Source organism: Neopelma chrysocephalum, unplaced genomic scaffold, assembly GCF_003984885.1.
Source record: "Neopelma chrysocephalum unplaced genomic scaffold, ASM398488v2 Primary Assembly neopelma1_96773, whole genome shotgun sequence".
NCBI lineage: Eukaryota > Metazoa > Chordata > Aves > Passeriformes > Pipridae > Neopelma > Neopelma chrysocephalum.
The window spans coordinates 76,070-96,457 of NW_020925417.1; the positions used below are offsets into that span (position 1 = coordinate 76,070).

At 36.0% G+C, this 20,388-nt stretch overlaps 1 protein-coding gene across 3 annotated transcripts in view; it reads left to right on the forward strand.

Annotated features, from left to right (window-relative positions):
- The window catches only part of EDIL3 (EGF like repeats and discoidin domains 3), a 240,073-nt gene that overhangs the window by 56,216 nt on the left and 163,469 nt on the right, over positions 1 to 20,388 (forward strand). For 2 of the 3 annotated variants that reach the window (XM_027709380.1, XM_027709382.1), the window contains exon 2: positions 8,840 to 8,968. In XM_027709380.1, the coding sequence (XP_027565181.1) occupies positions 8,840 to 8,968 (129 nt within the window). The remainder of the gene's footprint in view (positions 1 to 8,839; positions 8,969 to 20,388) is intronic. The other variant, XM_027709381.1, reaches the window with a different exon arrangement.

Genomic DNA, 20,388 nt, shown 5'->3' on the forward strand with positions numbered 1-20,388 from the left:
ATATTCTGAATGTGATCAGTAGAATCACCTTCCTATAAAGCAAGAAAGCAAATTATGAAAATCAAAAATCTGTTTTACCTCCTCAAGTGACATATCCATGGGGCCAAAAATGCATGAAATGAATGCAACAAGACGGGGTAATTATAACAAGGGAAAGTTACAGAATATTTTGTTTTATTCTCTTTAGCTGCAGGGTTTGGTGTAAGAGAAGAGGTCATTTTAGAGGGTGTCCATTTGGGAAAGCATGTTCAGTACTGGTGTCATCTCATGTGCTGGTGGGCTTTGGAAAGGATTCCTTTGGTTGCCTCCACGTCCTACACTCGCTTTATTCCTACCTGCAGAGGGGTTTGGATTTGGAGGAGCTTGATTCAATCCCAAGGATCTCAACCTAGAAGTTGAGGTTAAGTGGAGACCCTAATGGTTACTGAGCCTTCTCAACTAATACCAGGTAATTATGGCACCTTTAGGATCACATGGAGGGAAACAGTACAATCTGAAGAAAAATCCACAGATTTCACCTAGTGTAGATTCAGAAACTGTGTTTTGGATTCAGAACCAAAAATAGAAGTAACTAAAAATCAGTGAATACTTTTCAAGGTACAATGAGAAAATGTTTAGAATTTGTGTTCTAAGGTATTTCATTTTGGTGAAGATAGAAGGGTATAATGAAACATAATCAGAGTTTTAAAAACTGTTAATGATGACTTTTTAATTGCTCAGCTTTGAAATTTGGATTTGCTTAGGATGGGAAAAGATAAATTCACCAGTGCTGAGATTAATAATTGCCTAGCAACCAGTCAATGGATACATCCAATATAGGGAATACAAAGGTAGAACAAACCACTTTAATTTCCATATATGTGAAGTACATATAAATATATAAGTATGAAAACATATGTGTGTTTATGTATGAACATAGACACACACTGGTGCTTCCCAGTTGCTAACCTCAAATGCTGTGGAGCATAAAGAAAGAGGAATGGAAAGGAAAGCTGTGGATGAAAATTGGGAATATTTATTTAAAATTGATAATTCCACAATAAGCATTTGGGTTCTGTTTTAAATAATTTTGTTTCTCTGATGAAGTGAAAGTAGAAACTGGAAAATAACTGTCAAGACCAGTATGAATATGTGTATGAATGCTTTCAGTCCAGAAGAACAAGAAGGATGGGAAGGTCATAAACTTTAAGATTGTTAATTTTAAAGGACACCCTTTGGACGGTGATCTTGATTAGATTGTGGGTGTGGATTGTTTCTCTGTGGAAAACGGGATGGGCAAGAGAGAAGCTGCCCTGCATCTGAGTTCTTCCCTTATCAGGGATTTGAGGCATTTCCAGAGCCTTGGGAACCATGAGTACTTTAGGTAAAGATTTAGGAAGAGCTGATGACCAAAAGCTTAATGTAGATTAAGTCAAATAAGAAACCTAGATTCCTATATTGACCACCTGATCTGGATATAGAGGTGGAGCGTACTAACAGCTAGCAGAGAAGCATACAGAAGTCCAGCAGATTTTTGATAGAAACCAGTAAAACTCTTTCAGGAGATCTCCAAAACCTAGTAATTCTAGCAATAAATGTAAATATTTTATTAACCAAGAAACTTCAAGGGAACAACATAATAGTAAAATCTCCTGACCACCTTTAAAAGCAAAGGACAAGTAACAGGAAATGATAGTATATTTCCATCCTGACTCAGAATCTCTTTTGAAAGATTTAATTGAATGAAACAAATTAATGACAGTTTAGCCTAAGTGCCTTGTGCAGGAAGTCTCAATTCAAACTCTTATTCTTTTCCCTTTTCATAAACCCCTTTCATCCCACAGACCTGAACAGGTGCAGAAACTCAGGTTTACCCACCTGAGTGTTAGCAAGTGGCAAATAACAATGTAAACACAGGTGATGTGTGTGACAGCCATAAATCAAAGGAGTACCTGCAAGGAGTGCCTGTGTAATTTTTTGCCAGCTTTGTTGAGCATGCAGAGAGAAAAGATGTGGGAGACTGTGTTGATGGGAGCTGGGGTATCTTCATTAAAGGCATTTATCAGCTCTCTCCCTGCTTGTGTGGGAAGTATCACTGCTGGTGGTGGGTGCTGGTGTGTCACTGGTACCACCAGCGGATCAATCAGAGGGGGAATATATCTCTTTTTCCTTTGATAAAGCAATGTCTTGGCTGGTGACAGCTTCTCCCCAAATCCACATGACAGCATGAGAATGAAAGATTTCCCACAAGTTGTAAAAATACTCAGAAGTGTGTTATATAACCACATTCCCCCCCCTTAATCGTTTTTGATCCATTTTATACTAATAAAGATGTGAGACAACAGGAATAGTTCGTCTTTTTTTTTTTTCCTAAAGAGCCTGTTGGCATAGAAATGAACTCTCTGTAACCCATGAAAGAGAGAAGAGTTTACTTTTAAAGCAGTTTTCTGTTTCTAGTTGTGTTTCATATGGTCAAACATCAGATACTTATAAAAATCTGTAACATCAGGCTGAAGTGCAGTGACCTACTGCGCTTTCACATTCAAATGAATAAACTAGCTCATACTGTAGACCTTTGGAAAGGGAAGAGATTATATTTTTTTAAGTCAGAAGGGGATTTATTGTAATAGAAATTACTCTATTATCTGCAGATATTATTTTAGAGCTCTATTCTAACTCTTAAAATGGAGACACATTTTTACAGTATTGTACTATTAGATTAAACCCAAAGCTTAAGTCAGCACTTCATCTTCACCCAGGATTAATGTTTCAGCCCAGTCCCAGTGTGGGATACAAATGATAATTCTCTGCTTAGAATAATCTGATTTTCTTTTTGTAATATCAGCTGAGAGTTTGAGAAGGCAGCTGGTGCATCCCCTGAGATTACAAGACCAGAAGTAAAAATTAGAAAAAATTTTTTAGACCTAGTTTACACAAGTACTTTTCAGTTCACCACCACAACTACAAGCTACAGCTTATTCAAGCACATACAGTCTCTTGTGATCTCAGAGACTTTCAGAAGTAACTGCTTTGATTTTTGTGAGACTTGTGATAAAACCATGAACTTGTTACTCCAAGATTAACATTCTCAAATAGTTTTTCTTTCCCAATTCATGTGTGGACATTCAGAGTTGATGTTACCTGTTCATGCATTTTCTAAAACCGTTTAAACAGTGTGCCATTATTATTCTAGTTAGCAAGTTTGCTGAACTTTTTACCTGCGTAGTAAGCAAATCAGCCTAGAAAACAAGCAGAAGGAGATGTAGATGAGCTACTGGTATCTAGAAACTGTATTTGTCAAATAATAAGGGAGATAATTTAATTATTCCAACTGTCTTTTTAACTTAGGAAAAACCAAATTAGCTGCCTCACCATAAAATCTGAAAAAAAAAACAGCTTACAAATTTCTTAAAAAGAACTGCAGAACTCATCTGTTTCTATGTTCACATTTTGCATCTCTGCACAGGTGTGTATTCAACATGATTAATGGTTCTGCTTCTAAGTAGTAGTTTAGCTGTGGAGAAACAGGTTTGAACTTGGACACTGGACAGATGATTCCGTAAATCAAAAAACTAGTAAAGCTCTTCTCCTGAAAATTGATTTTAACGTGAAACTGCTACAGGTAGCAAGTACTTTCTCAGACTTCTGCTGAAGTTTAGGTGCTCTTCTGGGCTTCATAATTGAGGCTCTTTTTTACTGTTTCTAGACCAGATTTGACTGACTGTTTTCAAGGCTGTTTGTTCTTTGGTGCCAGCTGGAGATTTCTTCTTTGGAATTAGTTTTATCCTCATGAAAGGGAATGGTTATTATTTTTATTTCTTTTGAAAGAGCTTTAAAAATAAGCCTTATTTCCATTAGCCATGTAGAAAATTGAATAAAAGTATAGCTGCTTTTTAGATAGGAATGATGGTCCACCTCTTCCATTGAATGGTGAAACCAAATGCTTGAACTTTATAACACACATCACACAGCTTACCAGTAAAGGGCATTGTGTCTGCCTAAAAACTTGTGTGGCTAACGTCAGTGCATTTAGCTGAGTATCAGCTACTGTAAATTTCACTGCCTCATTACACAATGCATATTAAGTGTATCCATATTTATATTAATGTACATTATATGAAAGCAGAAATAGGGTCGAATTTTTCCATGCACACTTTCTGTTTCATGCAACATTCTCTGTTTTTGAATTACAGAAGCAAATCTGACCCGAACACCTGAATGGTCTTTCTTCAGTCCCTTCTTTCCTTACAGTTTTGAAATGTTGTGAATCCACAGGACTCTTTAAAGACACTTCTTTCTTTGTTATCACGTTGTTGTCTCGAGCAGCTGTTTCTTACAGCAACACTTCTCCCAGAAATCCTAGCAGTTATTATTCTAGGTGTTAGAAGATAGCTGAGGGAATTTTTTTTCATATTTTTCATTGACAAACATTAGTGAACCACAAATGAATTAGCGTACAGTAATGGTAGCTGGCTGTTCTCTGTACTTTTACAACAAGGAGTGCTTTGTGAAAATGCAAGTGGTTGTGGGATGGAACTTCTCTCTTTGCCCAGTGCATCTTCTTCAACCTTCATACTACAAAAATTGTTTCCATAAACTGTGAATTTCTGTTCTTGACAAGGATTGATGGGCTAACTATTAACATCTTGGTGTACTGCATTATTTATACAGAAGACTTGAGTCCTTTCTTTCAGGTTGTCCTTTGCTGTCAAGTAAAGGATTGCACTCCTCAATCAAGAATCACACAATTTTTGTGAGGTTTTGTAGGACAAAATAATATGTTATATAAAAGCTTAAAGTTCAACAAAGACTGGGTTTACAGTTTTTACCCAGCTCCTCACCATTGCTTGCTTGTGGAAAGAAGCAATTCAGTATTTTTTTGAAAAGGATGTGGTTTAAGAGTGGTTATGTGAATGTACATCATGGAGTGCAATGGACTTACAGAACAATTCTTCTCCAAGTGCTATAATAAAAGAGATCCAGTTTCATTGGTTGAGTTATTCACTAAGGACAAAAACATCATGGTCTTAAAAAAAAATTCTAGTTGTTATTAGAGAGCAAATACAACAGCATTTTATTTGAGTTTTGCTGTATAATTTTTCCTGAGTTTGGAGAATAGGGGGGGTGTCTTAATTAAAATTCTAATTTTTTAGTATATGTGGATCTCCACTTTAATTTTATTCTTTTTGTCACGTTCCTTTTATTCTTAACCAATTACTGTTTCCAAAGAGAGGATGAACAGTTCACTCAAGGACTTATTTGACTTAAGAAGTTCTGAAGAAATAAACAATGTGAGGAAAAATAATAATTAAAAAAAAATCCCCCAAATTTAGTATACTCTGATCCTGTGAATGTTTTGTCTGCCCCTCAATACAGTAAGGTCTGTGATAATGCGATTGCATTTCTACCTTCACTCTTCCATGAATTATGTCATCAAAAAGGAGGAAAAGTGTATGTATATATATACATACATAATTTAATTTATAAAATAAACTTCATATATAACATTGATTCAAAGCAAGCAGTCCCTAAAAGAGGTAAATTCAAAGTGGTTATGAGTTCTGCCAGTCTGGGGGCAAAAAGGTGAGGGCATGTGAGCTCATCCTTGCTGACTCTGCTCCACAAGTCCCTGCAATGAATCTCAGTAGCTTTGATGCAATGAGGTTTTACTGTCTGAGAATTTCCCAGGGATGATATGAAGGCAGCAATAGGTGTAGCACATGGTTTATGCATAGTCTTGAGACACTTTTACACTTGAGTAGCCATGTAATGAAAAGTGAAGGGTTAGTCAGACATAGGAAAGAAAAAGTATGAAATATTGTTTTTATTTGACACTGGCATCTTACTGGACTCCTTTCAGGGTGTCTTAATTATGTACAATAATAATTTTTATTTTTATTTTTAATAATTGAGTTTCTCTTAGAGTGTTTAATTTACAAAAATTTGTCAAATTACACAGTCTATTACACAAACAGCACATTGCCTATCACTGTGGAAAGTCATCAGCACAGAGCACAGTTCTGTAAGAGCTACTGTAAAGGATATATTTCTTTGTGTTTATTTTATTCTTCCGTTCACAATTGTTCTTAGGTGAAATTCTAAAACCATTGTTGTGTTAAAAGCTGTGTTGCATTTTAATGGTAACAAATCCCTTCATCAGTTGTGTGAAGACAAAGTGCACCCATATAAGCTCTTCTTACTAAGAACAGCCTTCAAACTCAAAATCTGTTCATCAAACTCAGAGGAATGTGTAACAAATTAATTTCAATATTTCAACATGAACGTCCTATCAAGAGGCACAACATGTAAATCAAGGGGGATATTGTTGATTCAAAGATGATACTTATTTTGTTCAGCACAATTTCAGAGACATTAAGTTATAAATAAGGGAGATAATATTTTCTGTGATTTTTTACTGCTTTAAGTATCAAAATTTGCACAGCGTGGTACCTTGTCTTAAGTAGAATTGTGCAACTTCTCATTTTTCTGACTGCATCATATTTGATTTCATACCATGGTGTATTTTGACCATTCCCTCTTTAGTCCTGTTTAGCATAGTGAGACAGGCCAGGCAATTTTTTTTTTGTTGGAACCTTTTGTCCCTTGCGTTTTCTTCCTTTTTTTGTCCCATTTTGTTTAGATGTGTGCTGTATTCATATTATTTCTGTAACATGATATAATGACATTATGAAAATTACGCCCATGAATGACAGGCCAAGGTGATGTGTCTAAAGAGCAATTAGTGCAGTTATTTCCTGAACACGGAAATAAATGACTATTGACAGAGGACAGCCTCTGCTTTATTAGTCCCAAACTTCAGGTCAGGTCACTTTACTTCAGACTGAAAAAGCCAGCATGGATTTTCAGAAAAATGAAAACTATGCAATTAAGTGTGGGCACTTTGGTCATTGTAGGAGATTTCAGTTTCTGGAAATATAGTGGAAAACTGGGTATGCAATCTGCTTGTCCATTAATATAAAATTTACAAATGGAAAAAGTATTTGTCTTTTTATCTTCCCTTATTTTTTTTCTTTCTCAATAGCATAATTAAAATCAGAAGGACACTGAATTAGGAAATATGTAGCAAATATGTCCTCTCTCATTTTAATCAGAATATCCATACAGATTTGCTTAAGTGTTCCTGCTCCAGATGCTGTTTAGTTTATTAATTTTATTAGAGATATGGGAATACAGTTGTCAGAGCATTTGTTTGATATTATCTGTTCTTTCAGAACCAAATGTCTAAGCCCCATAAAGGAATAAACAAACATCGTTTGCTACCTCAATGATGCAACAAAAGCAGAAAATGAAAAGTCTTGACTTATTTAGATTTACTTAGGAAGACAAATAATGTCTGATCCTTAGACAGGTAATGTTTTATGTCATTTACTATTTTCAAATAGCTTTGCTTCTCCATCAGCTCGCCAGTCTTCAAGACAAAACTGTTAATTCCAAGAACCTAGGCACATTAGAGTCCTCTGTATCACAAGGGCAGATTAAAGCAGACAAATTAAAATTAAATAAAACTAAAAATAACCTAGCACAACTCAGGTTTTTTGCAACTGACGCACAGAATTTGTAAAGGCAGTTTCATATGTCAGTTGCATTTCTCAAGTGATTGTTAAAATTGAAGCACTAATCTGAAGTTTATGTACCAGAAAGGTGTGGAAATGTTGAGTTCCCTTACCACTGCTATAGTCCAAAACATGCCATACTGTCAGTATTACTCACATAAACAAGTGAATTTTTTTAGGTCTTTTCAGTTACATGGCTAAAGGACTGGCAACTTTCCAATTTAAAAAGCATGCAAAATAATGTACTTATTTTTTAATAATTACCAGATCTTTCTTTCAGATACATTTACTGCACAAATTATTAGTATTTCTAAAACTAATGCTGAGCAGTTGAGAGCACAAATTTGTCTTCTAAAATGAAGTTTGAGTTAAATAAAAATACATCTAAATACATGTTTGATTATCTAAGAAAAAGTATGAAATTGAAACTGACCAAAGTCTAGGGCATTCTTTGGGATTAATTCCATTTATCCCATTGGTGTGAGGATTCAGTCCTATATTTCTTTGTATTTGTAGAACTTTAAAGCAGCCCTGTGATGCATCTTTAAGGATTTGCATCTTTCTACTGTTGATTACTTCAACGCTAATTGAACAACTGACGTGAAGCATAGCTTCGTTTCCTTTCATTTTTTCTGATTCTGCAGTCAAAATGGATTATGGAATAACTTGTCAGACTTCCCTGGGACATGGAGGGCATTGCTGAGGGGCACTGAGGAACTGTGGCTTCTCAGGTTCTTTTACCTCCATGCCTCAATGGAGTTGGTGGGTCTGCTGGCCTGAATTCAGTGGCTGATACGGATCAAAGCTGTGCCACTGAGTGACTTCAGGGTGTGTAAATGTGGAGCACATGGTGATGTAACCACAGCCACAGTTGTTTGCTCACAAACCAGGTGATAAGCCAATAGCCTGAACTGAAATCACCTCTCAGCTTTACAATGAAGAGAAGTAAAATTCTGGGTAAATTCCTTTCCGAGGTTATATACATGCCTTTAAAAAAGAGAAAGCAAAAGATTACCTTTTGCCATTGTATTTGTAAATGAATAGCTGTCATAGAGTCTAAGGGAATCAAATTTTATGAAATGGAAGACTAGGGAAAGATGATTACACAGAGGTGTGCTGTTAAATAAATATAAAATTGGATTAGCCAGAAGTTATTCAAGGGACGTAGAGTTTCTCATTCCTTTCTCTTCTTGGCTACCAGCAATCTGCCATATTTGGAGCTTGTGCATAACTTTTGGTTACTTTTATAACAGGAACCTTGTTTTTTCTTCCCCTTTATTCCACAGCAGATGTGTGTGACTCCAACCCTTGCCAGAATGGTGGCATCTGTCTGTCAGGGCTGAGTGATGATTTCTACTCTTGTGAGTGTCCTGAGGGCTTCACAGACCCCAACTGTTCTAGCCTTGTGGAGGTTGGTAAGTGAAAACTTTAAACTCTGAAATAGTTGTTTTAAATACTTCATTAATCTGTGACTGCCCAACCAGTGATCACATCCATGGCATTTTCTATGGCAATGGGTTCATTACATCGTTCATTATTGGTTTCTTAACCTTACATCTGTATCATAGATATCTACATAATAATCAATAAGCAGTTAAAACAGCATTTGAGACTATCTGTAGAACTCAGGAAAGTTCAGTGCTCTACTTCACAAAAAGATCATAGTGGTGCCCTAAAATGTCCAACGTTTCTCAAAGATCAATGTAAATAGATATTTCTATGTATCCTCCTGCAGCCAATGGCTATTTAAAGTGCCATTTCTGATATTTTTATGACGATGTTGAGAGTAAAGATTAATTACTTAAACATGAAAAGTGACACCAACAGCACAGGAGAAAACAGAATAACACTTAGTAGACACTTGTTTGAATGTCAAAACAGTTACCCATCTGGAGGCTGTAATTAATCATTAGATGAGTCCATAGAGTTCAAGGCAAGTGTAGAGAAATTTTGTGATGTGCATTTGACTCAGAGTAAACCTAAATCTGAGTGGTAGCTCCAAAACACTTGGCAAGTGGGATGTTTTCTTAAGAAAACTTAAATCAAAATTTAAGGAAAAGATGGTAGACAGCTCATTGTAAGTTGACTGAATTCTTATATTACCCCAAAGATGTATATAGAGCAAAATGCTTAAAATGTCACAGCTGGGCTCAGCACCTCTCTAAGGTTGCAACTGTCCTAAATCTGTGTGGTTCTCATTTTTTAATAAATAAATAAAGTCTACACAGGCACAACCTGAATATGATGTTCTGAGGATTAAGTATATCTCTATCATGAGAGACAGCAAGCAGAACTCAGTCCAGGAACCCAGGGTTATTCTGTTTATGGTTTTTTTGGGGGGGTTTCTTTTCTAAAAATTATGCTACCACTGTTCTGAGAGTGAATTCTGAGTCTCCACAATGCAATTTTAAGGAAGTTTGAATTTAGTTTGATTCTCCTGAAGATAAGTTTTCTGCAAACAAATGGAATTAATTCCTGTGATTGGCCAACTTTTGTCAGACACCAACTGCACTTTTTTCTGTCTCTAAAATGTCATCGTAGCTGGTTACTACCTAGCATTTGGGTTGCACAAGAAAGTGCTTGTTCCCTTAGCGCACCCATACAAGAAGCCAGAAGATACTGCAACAAAATCCTGTTTTCCATCCCTTTCCCTATCACTTTTATGAGTGCTTGAAGTGCCTGAATTTATCCTACAGGTGTAGGCCATGCTGCCTTAAAATGGCCTTGGCATGGCTTTACTTCAGGAAACTTTTGGATTTATTGTGTGCTTGGTTGGCAGGAAATTGCATTGCACTTAACTGGGAGGATGGTATGAGTGAATCTCAATTAAAAGGGTACTGTGAGAGTTGCCACCATAATTAACAAAGGAGTATTAACAGGGCTTTAAAAAATACGCATACACTTAACTAAAATCTTAAGCACTTCAGCGAAAACTCAGTTTGGTTAACAGAGTAAAGCATAAGTAAACACATTGACAGTATGTGGTAATCACAGCACTTACACAGGCAGGATGTTGCATTTCTAGTTTGAAATCCATAGGGAATATCTACTGAAAAATACTGGTTAAGCAAAGAACTTACTAATATTTCTATATTAACTAAAATCCAGAGTGTTGATGTAGCTTGTATTTGTCTCATATGATTACGCTACATGTATAGATTCACAGCCTAGCCTTGTTAAAAACTTTAAAAATAAGTTTTAAAATATTCTCTTACTTTTTAGTAAAAGGGTATTCAGTGTTATGTTCCCCTAGGGAGTCATATAAGTCATTGAAAAAAATGGTGTTTTAAGATAATATTTTGATTTTTTCCTATGAAAATGATGGTGATAAATGTAAGCTATTAGTAAATTATACTCCATTAATTAAAACATGGGAGTGTTTCAAGTAAAATAATCTGTTGAAAAGTGGGTCTGTGAGGAGTCCAGGAGCGCCAGACCCTGATTGATCACTTTTAACTAGGAGTATTTATTGGATGTAAGATTTAAGAAGGAATGCTCTCAAAGGTTACCTCTCTTTGGCTTTTTAATGAGTTATGGCCCAAAAGCTAATCTCTTAATCCTTCCTATCTCAAAAAGGCTTCTTGACAATTTCCTGTGTGGTTGAAAACACTAAGTTGGTTAAAAATTAGTTATTTAGGCTGTCAGCAGGCACCATGTAAGAAGCAGAGGAAGAGCCCATGTCTCTCCATCTCCCCTTGAAAGGGCTGTACAGCATATTTTAAAAGCAACTGAGTGTTCTCTGTGCCCCCCTCATTAGAGACTCCAGTATTAGACTTTATTCAGCCCTGATGGCAGGATATAATGTTGATCTCCGGACACCAGCTGGAAAGTCATAAATTTTCAAGGGATATACCTTAAAATATGAGGATTTCACAGTAAAAGACAACAGGGATTAATTAATGCATTACTCATACAGTAATGTGGGTAAATAAAAGGAATCCCCTTCAGATAGGAAGTTATGAACTCATGCAAAGGAAAAAAGATAGATGGATGTAAGTACCTATATATAGGAGGATTCAATATTTAGGCAGAAGTCTCCCCTAAATAGATCAACAAAGATTAAAGACAGTTTGGGAGCTGCATGGATAGTTCAAAGTCTGAAAATGTAACTCTCCTTTTGCTATCTTAATAGAACTAAGATTTAAAATAATCTGGCCTGATCATAATACCTTATTTCAGTCTAAGAATATTAATTATTGCTGGATTTTTACACATTTATCAATGGAAAATCATGAGTTTTCTGCCATACTCCATATTTCCTGATCCTATAACTTCGAGTGTATCTAAAACAACCAAAATTTTTATAAAATGTTTGTCATAGTAATTTGTATATGTGAAATTGCTAATCGTATTCTGATCCTACTCTTTCTCTAATGGCAACCCCACCTTATTTCCTATGTTTCCTTATATTATATACTGTACCTAGTCATGCTAAAGAAGTTGAGATGAGGTGTCAGATCTTAATATCACCCTATTTGTGCAGCCAGGTCATTTCAGTCGTCAGTGTATCCTAACAGATTCTAAATATCTGATAAACTGGCAGAGAATAAGATAGAGGCAGGTGGGAAAATGTACATTGTAGTTCTTTTTAGTGTATCATATCCTCCAGCAAGGTAGAAAAGGATTTAGCTAAACAGGTAAGAGTAAAAAGTGATTATATCAAGCATCCCAAATAGCAGGATGTTTCCAAAAGATAAGGAGAATGCTATGGCTTAACTCTTTAGCAAACATCTATGTAGATATATGGAAACATTAATTTTAAACTAGATTGAAAAAGATTTTCAATTATTTAACATTAGCATTGAAATGCATTACAGAGAAGTTGACAGACTTAGTATCCTTTAAGTAACTCATAAGTAATTCTCAGGAATCATGTAAATTAGAGAAATACCATAAACAACAACTGTTACAGACAATTAGAAGTCTTTAATTAATATTGTTCAGAAAAACTCTTAATGTGCTTCCTGATCATCATGGGTAGTTGATGAAGGAAAAACAGATTAGCCATGGACAGCACATGGGGGAAGCAATGATGGTGTGTCTGTATACATTGAAATGATATGGGTGGAAGGTTTTATTGACATAGAAATTATTCCAGTTTTGTTTAGTGTGTGCACAGGGGAAAACAGGGACAGAAATACATGATTGCTGATGAAAAAAGAGCAGCTAAGTTTAGTGTACTGTGAGGTTACCAGAGTTCAGACCATGAGTGATGATGTTGTTCACTTTTGAAAAATAAGCATCTTAAAATCACTCAGTTTTGATCTCCCAAATCTGAAATTCAATAACTGTCTGAGAGGATAAACTGACAAACATGTTTGGTTTGTGTAAGTGGAGAAATAAATGATGTAAAATGACAAGGAGGGTAGAGGAGCTATGAGCATGTTAGAGAAGAGGTGGGAACACTCTCCCAAGCTGCATTCAAATAGGCTGTTCGTGTCCTTTTGGAAAGTGTCTGTGTCTTTTACATCAACTCTCAGTACTCACTGAGAGGAACTTGTTATTGAAAAGCATGGTAAAAAATGTCTGTGTGCATTTTAGAAGGGTGGAAAGGCAAGTTAATGATCTTGTATAATGCAAGGAACCTGGGTCTAAGTGCAGCTTAGTGAAGGGAGGAGAGCTGAAAGGTGAAACAGAGATGCCAGCTGATATCTTTATTTTGCCGAGTGATTAAGAAGTGATTGTGGGGTTCCTTGTTTATCACATTGTATTGTTTCCCATATCAGTTTATTCTTTCCAAAATCCAAAGGACACTGTTTCTTTGACAGCTGCTGTCTCTGAGCCAGAGACGCAGGAATCAAAGGGGTTCCTCCCTTTTCGTGCTGCTAAATAAAAGTTCAGTGAGATGGATTAAACCCAGAGTGCTCTGATCTGTTTGCTTTATGTCTTTGTTTCTACAACTCAACTCTCTGTTTTTGCTGTCCTGACCTCTACACTGACAGGAAAAGGGCTTCTGAAAAAAATTAATACAGATAAAATTCCTGTCATTTGTTTCCAGTCAGTATTGCAGATTCTTTTTAATGCTATGAGCAGAAATGACTGAGTGATTTCAAAGATGTTTTTTATAGTCTTAAAATACGTGATTTTTCTTAAAGGAGGAGCGTTGCTTGCACCACATATTGAACATATGTACTAATGGATTTTCTAAGGTGGAATTAGTGAAATGAATCCACTCTAACAAAAGACTTCTAATAACTTGTTGTCTGTCATGTGAAGCTGGTGTGCAATTGATATGAAAGTAGCTGCTTTACTTCTAAATTAGGTAGCCTGAAATAATGCAAATTAAAGCACTGGCTCACAAAATCGGAGTAGTTGAAGATGTGAGGTACTTCGGGAGGTCTGTAGTCTAACCCCCCTTCTCCATGGATGATCGAGGGGTGCAAGTTTTTCAGTGCCATGTCCAGTTGTGTTCTGAATATTGCCAAGGATAGAGACTTTGCAGCTTGTCATGGCAATCTGTGCCAGTGTTTAATCACCTGCACAGTGAAAAAAGCAAGGAAACAGCAGACAGACCCAAAACACAAAAATAAGTTTAAGAGGAGTTTTGTGAAATTAAGTTTCTTCTCACTGTCTCTTGTGCTGTCACTATTGTACCACTGAGAAGTCCTGGACTCTGTCATCTTTATTTCTGTGAGACTTTTCTTCCCACGCTTGACAGTCTGACTTTAGGGAAATAATCACATCACTTAGCCTGTTGGCAATGTTCTCCCTAGTACAGTCCTAGGTGTAGATTGACCAGGATATTGGAAAATAGAGTGTGGACTCTAGATTTCTGCATCTGTTAATGTGTAATGTCACCCAAATTGACTGTATTTAGTTCTATAGCGACAGAATCTATGTAAATTACTTATTCACCACCTTTCCTACTGTCAACAGGGAGATTTTATTATAAGGCAGTGAGTTTTTCTTCAGTGAAGTGTCATGCTCTACTCTTGATTTATTATTTGGAAAAATTGAAAAGGAGATAATTTTCTGTTTGCTTATATTTTTATTCTTAAAGATTATTTCAGTAGTTCTGTTGGTAAAAATAAAGGTGCAACATCAGATTGGTGAGGTGGGCCTGTGTTTATTTGAACTGAGGAGGAATAATCAGGTTTCATGGTCAAAGGTTGGTCTGTTCCGGGAAAAGCGTGAGAGGGAGTGGTAGAGGAGGGATTGAAAACAAACTTTTTCCTGCTGGGCTCTCTCTGTGGTGTTTGTTTCAATTCTGTGCTGATTCTGTCTTTCTTTGTAGGCAAAGTGTGAAAGTGTGAGTGCTTCCAGTTCTGAGCAATGAAAGTAAAGTGGAACCCTATCAGTATGGCACCCAATTAAAATGAAGTTGATTTTGTGTGAATCTGATTTCTGCTTTTGTGTTTCTGGTGGGAAGTACCCCCAAGGTATTTCCTAAACTATTGAAAACCACTTCTGTGTTACTTTCCTTACGATTAGAATTTGTACGAGTATGGACTGGTAATATTCCTCCTAGTAAGTCTATAGCAGTTGAACATTCAGAATGTTGAGGGCATTTCTCAGTATTCTATTCTGAAGCCTATAGCCTATAGTTTCACATTTCCGTTATAGAAGTGTTTTATGTGGAATTAGCTACGAACCACATATTTTAAACAGAAATTATCACATAATCAAGATGTTCTCAAAGGTTATGGAATGCTGTTAAAAGCAATCAATACAAAATAATAAAAATAATTTGATGAATTAAGCCCTAATTTTTAGTTTCTGAGTAGCTTGAAGAGTGCATAATGCGCAGAAATTTAAATTGAGTAATCTGAATGTGTGCAAGCAGAATGGCTTAATAAATGACATTGAATGCATTGCAGAAAATGTTGTAAGTCATAATTCTGCAACGTTTCTGCCAAAACAATTGCCTTTGGTGTTGATTGCCAGTAAATCTGTTGGGAAATAAGGCCTCAAGTCACAATTAGTGAGACTGGTTCAATAATGGGTATTCATAGAGTCACAGAACCCCAGGTTGGAAGGGACCTCAAGGATCATTCAGTCCAAACTTTTTTACCAAAAGCTCTGTCTAGACAAGATGAACCAGAATCCTCTCCAGTTGAATCTTAAAAGTGTCCCATGTTGGGGAATCCAGCACTTCCTCAGAAGATTATTCCAATGGTTGATTGTTCTCTTGGCAAAAATTTTCCTCCTGTGTCCAACCACAGGCTGCCTAGGAGTTATCTGTACACATGACCCCTCATCTTTTCCATGTGATTCTTTGTACAAAGGGACTCTCCATCTTCTTTGTAGCCACACTTTGAATGGTGAAACATGGTGGTGAGGTCTCCCCACAGCCTTCTTTTCTCAACGCTGAACAAACTCAGGTCTCTCAGCCTTTCCTCACATGTCAGACTTCCCAGCCTCAGATCATCTTCATGGCCCTTCTCAGGACCCTCTCCAGCCCATTCACGTCTGTTTTCCACAACAGAGACCAAATCTGAACACACTATTTCAGATGTGACCCAACAAACAATGATTAGAATGGGATAATGACTTCTTTATCTCTGCTGAGGATGCCCTTGTTGGTGACTCTTTGTGTGAAAGTTCCTTCTCCATCTTTGTGGGCTTTTTCTCCAATATGTTCTTCTGTTGTTTGTCCTGGGGGAGCCCACAACTGCAGATGTGTCTCATCAGTGCTAAGCAGAGAGAAGGATCACCTACTTTGACCTCCTGGCAATGCTCTGCCTTGTGCAGCCCAAAATGTCACTGGCAATTGAAAAAAAAAAAGGTGATTAATACACTCTTAAGTTTAATCAGAATATGTCTTTCATAGAGCATTTTGAAATACATGACATACCTTAAAAACCTACATGATACCATTGATCTTGATATGACCATACACAGTGTTTGTAGGTAGTGAGAAGTGTAATACTTTCATGAAAAATAGCCCATCAAATAAACCCTGTGCTGAAATTTGTATCATATTTCTTATTTTTTTCCATTTACAAATTTGTTATTTGAACGTACAAACTGGCAAGGAATGAGCAGTTCCAGTCACGCACTGGAGTGTTTGACAAAAGAACAGTGGCACACACTGAAGGAGATTTTATGCATTTTTATGCATCTAATTAAAAGGACAAATGGAAAGCATCCAGCCTCTTGTTGCCAGGCCTACTGATCAGGATGAGGCCTTGCAAAGATAAACAAGGTCTGTGAGCACCGGTTTATTTGCAAAACATCCCTAGCCCCTGCTTTCCATCGGAGAGATGAAGAACTCAGAAGTACATCATGTTTTGATTAAGAGCTCCAACACTGGTGCCAAGGCTTGCATACAAAAATATTGAGAAAAGCATAAATGTAGGACAGGGAGCACCGTCATAAAACAGTGGGGACTTTCCATCCAGGTATTATTTAATTGGAAACTCCAAGTATACAGAGCCTACTAAAGGCAGGTGCTCCAAAAACAAGAGTTGGCACTTTCCTGGGCTGGAAAGGAGGAAACTCCTCTGATCCAGGTGCATTTCCACTGGGTTTTACCCTACTTTGCGGGGTGAAGAAGAGACAGAGGAAGGCAGAGGAAGGAATAGGGACTAAAAAAAAAAATAAAATTTTCCTAGGAATGTAATGTATTTGTGACCTTATATTTTAAACCAGCTTCAAAAAAAAAGGTAGGTAGAATAAACCAGTTGTGTTTTGCTGGATCTGCCAGTGAAATAGGCAGCACATAAAAACCTATAGAGCTTATGTTGACAGACAAGGGAAATTGCTCTTTGGATAGGTGCTCTTAATGTTGTCTGGAAAGAGAACATGTGAATAATTCAACCACTTTGAAAGAGAGAGGTCTTGGTGGGCAGCAGCTGTAGCAGATTGAAACAGCAGAGTACATGACATGCCAAGGTCTAATGAAATAAATATTCTGGTACACAACTTCATGCACATTTCACAACCACAAGTGCCTCTGAAGTGGTCCAGGTGCCTGTGAGACTCTCTGACACAGCTGCTGGGCTGATTACAGTGATGTTCCATGGTGTGTTGGCTTTGCACTTCAGTATCCCTGTCCTGGTGTTTAAAATAGGTCTCTCACCACCTTTATTATTGTTATTGTTATTGTTATTGTTATTGTTATTGTTATTGTTATTATTGTTACTATTATATTTTTCTGTTATTATTAAGAATAAAAACAATATCAATAGAAATATTATTGATATTATTGTTATTGTGATCATCATAATACTATTTTTTTTAAACAAACATGGAAAACACACATATTTTATTATTACTAATTGATTTTTAATGCCCTTCAGACAGTTTCTCGTATTAGACTTATTTTTCTATGTTTGCCACTATCTTTGCAAAATATTAAAAAAAAGTTTCATATGTCTTGTCCAACTCTAAAGAAATGAAGCATTGCAAGACTTTTTATACTTTTTAAATACACTGCTCGCTAAGAATTAATAGTTCCTAATGATTAGGGATAATTAAGTATCATCATGCTCAGCGATTAATTACTCTTCTTTTTTGCCAGCAATGGGGTGATAGTTATAGTTTCTTTTCCTTTAGTTTCTTGGCTAATGTTAAGTAACTGTTTTGGTGGTTTTGAAGAGACCAGACAACATAATTTGCTCATAAAATTTAGACTTAGGAAATATTCTTAAAGTTCTGTTCCTGTTTGTGTTCCTGTTTTATATAACATAGTATTCTCCTGGATTTTTGTGTAGAAGAATGTGATTCAACAGCATGGAAGCTACTTACTAAAATAAAAATTCCAGAAGAAGCTGATTCTTTAGCTGAAAAAAAAATTGGTCTTTAATGCGTGTTAATTCTGGCATCCTAGGAGATTCAGATTGGAAGATTTTAGTCTTCTTAGGGAAAAATTATCAGATCGAAAACTTGGTGGTGTTCAGGCTAATACAAGTTCTAAATGCAGTGCAGTTCCAGAGTAAAAGAAAAAAAAATTAAAAACTGAATATTGAAACCAGAGACAGATGGACATTGTTGTTTTTTCTTTCTTTTCCCCTTTAAGTTCTTTTCCAGCTTTTTTTTTAAAACTATTTATATAAAGGGTTTACTAAGCAGAGCAAAATTCATCATGATTTAGAATCACTTTTGCTTACCTTTTTCTCTGCATGCATGTTTACTTGTTTTTAAATGATGAATTAAGGAAATATTTCTTTGATACTAAAAACAGATGCAATAGCTCATAAATCCTTTTTATTATCTCCAGTAATAAAAATATTTATGTTCAGAAGCAGGAGAATGAGAATGCCAAATGTTTCTCTGATTAAGTTTAGTATTTCTAACTGGGAAAATTTTCTATGTGTATTGCAGAAATTTCTTTTCAGGGTGTAACTGTGTGATCTGATGCCTTCCTATGCTTATTCCTTTTTGATTTAAAATCTCCATTAAGTCACTTGCTTAAGCGTCTTTGCTGTTCATCATCCAGATGCAAAATTCCTTTAAGTATTTAAAACAGTGTAGGATAATGTATCTACTCTCTTATATTTTTTTTTCTGTGCAGTTCCAGCACACTAAATGATTTTTTTTTAAGATTTTAAACTGGAATATATACAACTAGTATTATCTTGAACAAATATACCTTATTCTTAAGTATACTGAAGAATGAGAACTGCTGGTTGAAGTAAGCATAACTCTGAATGTACAAGAATTGAGTGGCACACACGAAAAGAGGTTTTTTTTTTACTTTTTTCAGCATAGGATTCAGTTATTCACAGAATACCATTTTAATTGGGTAAGGGAAATAACTAAATGTTTTAGTTCCTAATTGGTTTGGTTTGTTGTTTTTTTCTTTATTTTTCTCTGCCCAATGTAAGTGTAATTACAGGAACTGCATAATAAGTTTGTGATTTTACCTAGTAAATTATCCGAGATGGTTGTTTGGGGGTGAAAAGACACTATGTGCCATGTGCTTATCTTCCTCTACCCTCATGACTGCTGGATAATGAGGACCTAAGTGAAATGCTATATATGAAGCATATGAATAATTTAATTTAGGGATAATGGGAGTTTTTAGGTTTTATCACAGATGTACAGCTTTCTCCAATTTGACGATGCTATAAAATAAGAATTAAGAGTAATTAATTTATATTTATAGTATATTAATGACCAAACTTATTAAGGCATGAGATTTTATGCTGAATTATGGTTGCAGAACAAGTATTTCACATGTATTACTTAAGCTGAACACCTGCTTGAGAATTGCCATCACATCATGAGTTAGAAGAGTAAATATATTATTTCTAATGTTAGAAGAAAATAATCAATGCGATTGAAATTAATATTTCAGCTGGTCCTCTGTGGTTATATCTGTAATATTAGAATATTAATTTGAGGTACAAACTTTCCAGTCATCCATACCATCTTCATTTTGATACCACTGTAAGTCAGGCCATTCTGAAGTCTGGAAAAGCATGTGCGAGGGGTGGTTGATTTGGACATGATCTCAGATTTTTTGTCTCTGAAACTAGGAAAAGAATGAGGTAGAATTTAGGCTTCATGGTTTGGTGAAATCACACTTCAAATTCCCTGGTATTTATGATTCTATTCAGTTTATGTGTTGCTTCATGCATAATTGGTGCAAATATGTGTAGTTCCACTCTTCTGATCTATGTTTTCGACAGAAATCTAATTCAAATATGCATGAACGCATGCAGGGTTTTGTTTTTACAAATAGATGGGTACAAGACACACATATACAATCTATATGTTTATCTATCCATATGCATAATACTCTGAATCATGAAATCGCTGAATGGTCGGGGTTGGAAGGGACCTTGAAGATCATCTTGTTTTATCCGCCTTCCATGGGCAGGGACACCTTCCACTAGTTGTTCCAAACCCCGTCGAATCTGGCCTTGGACATTTCCAGGGATGGGGCAGC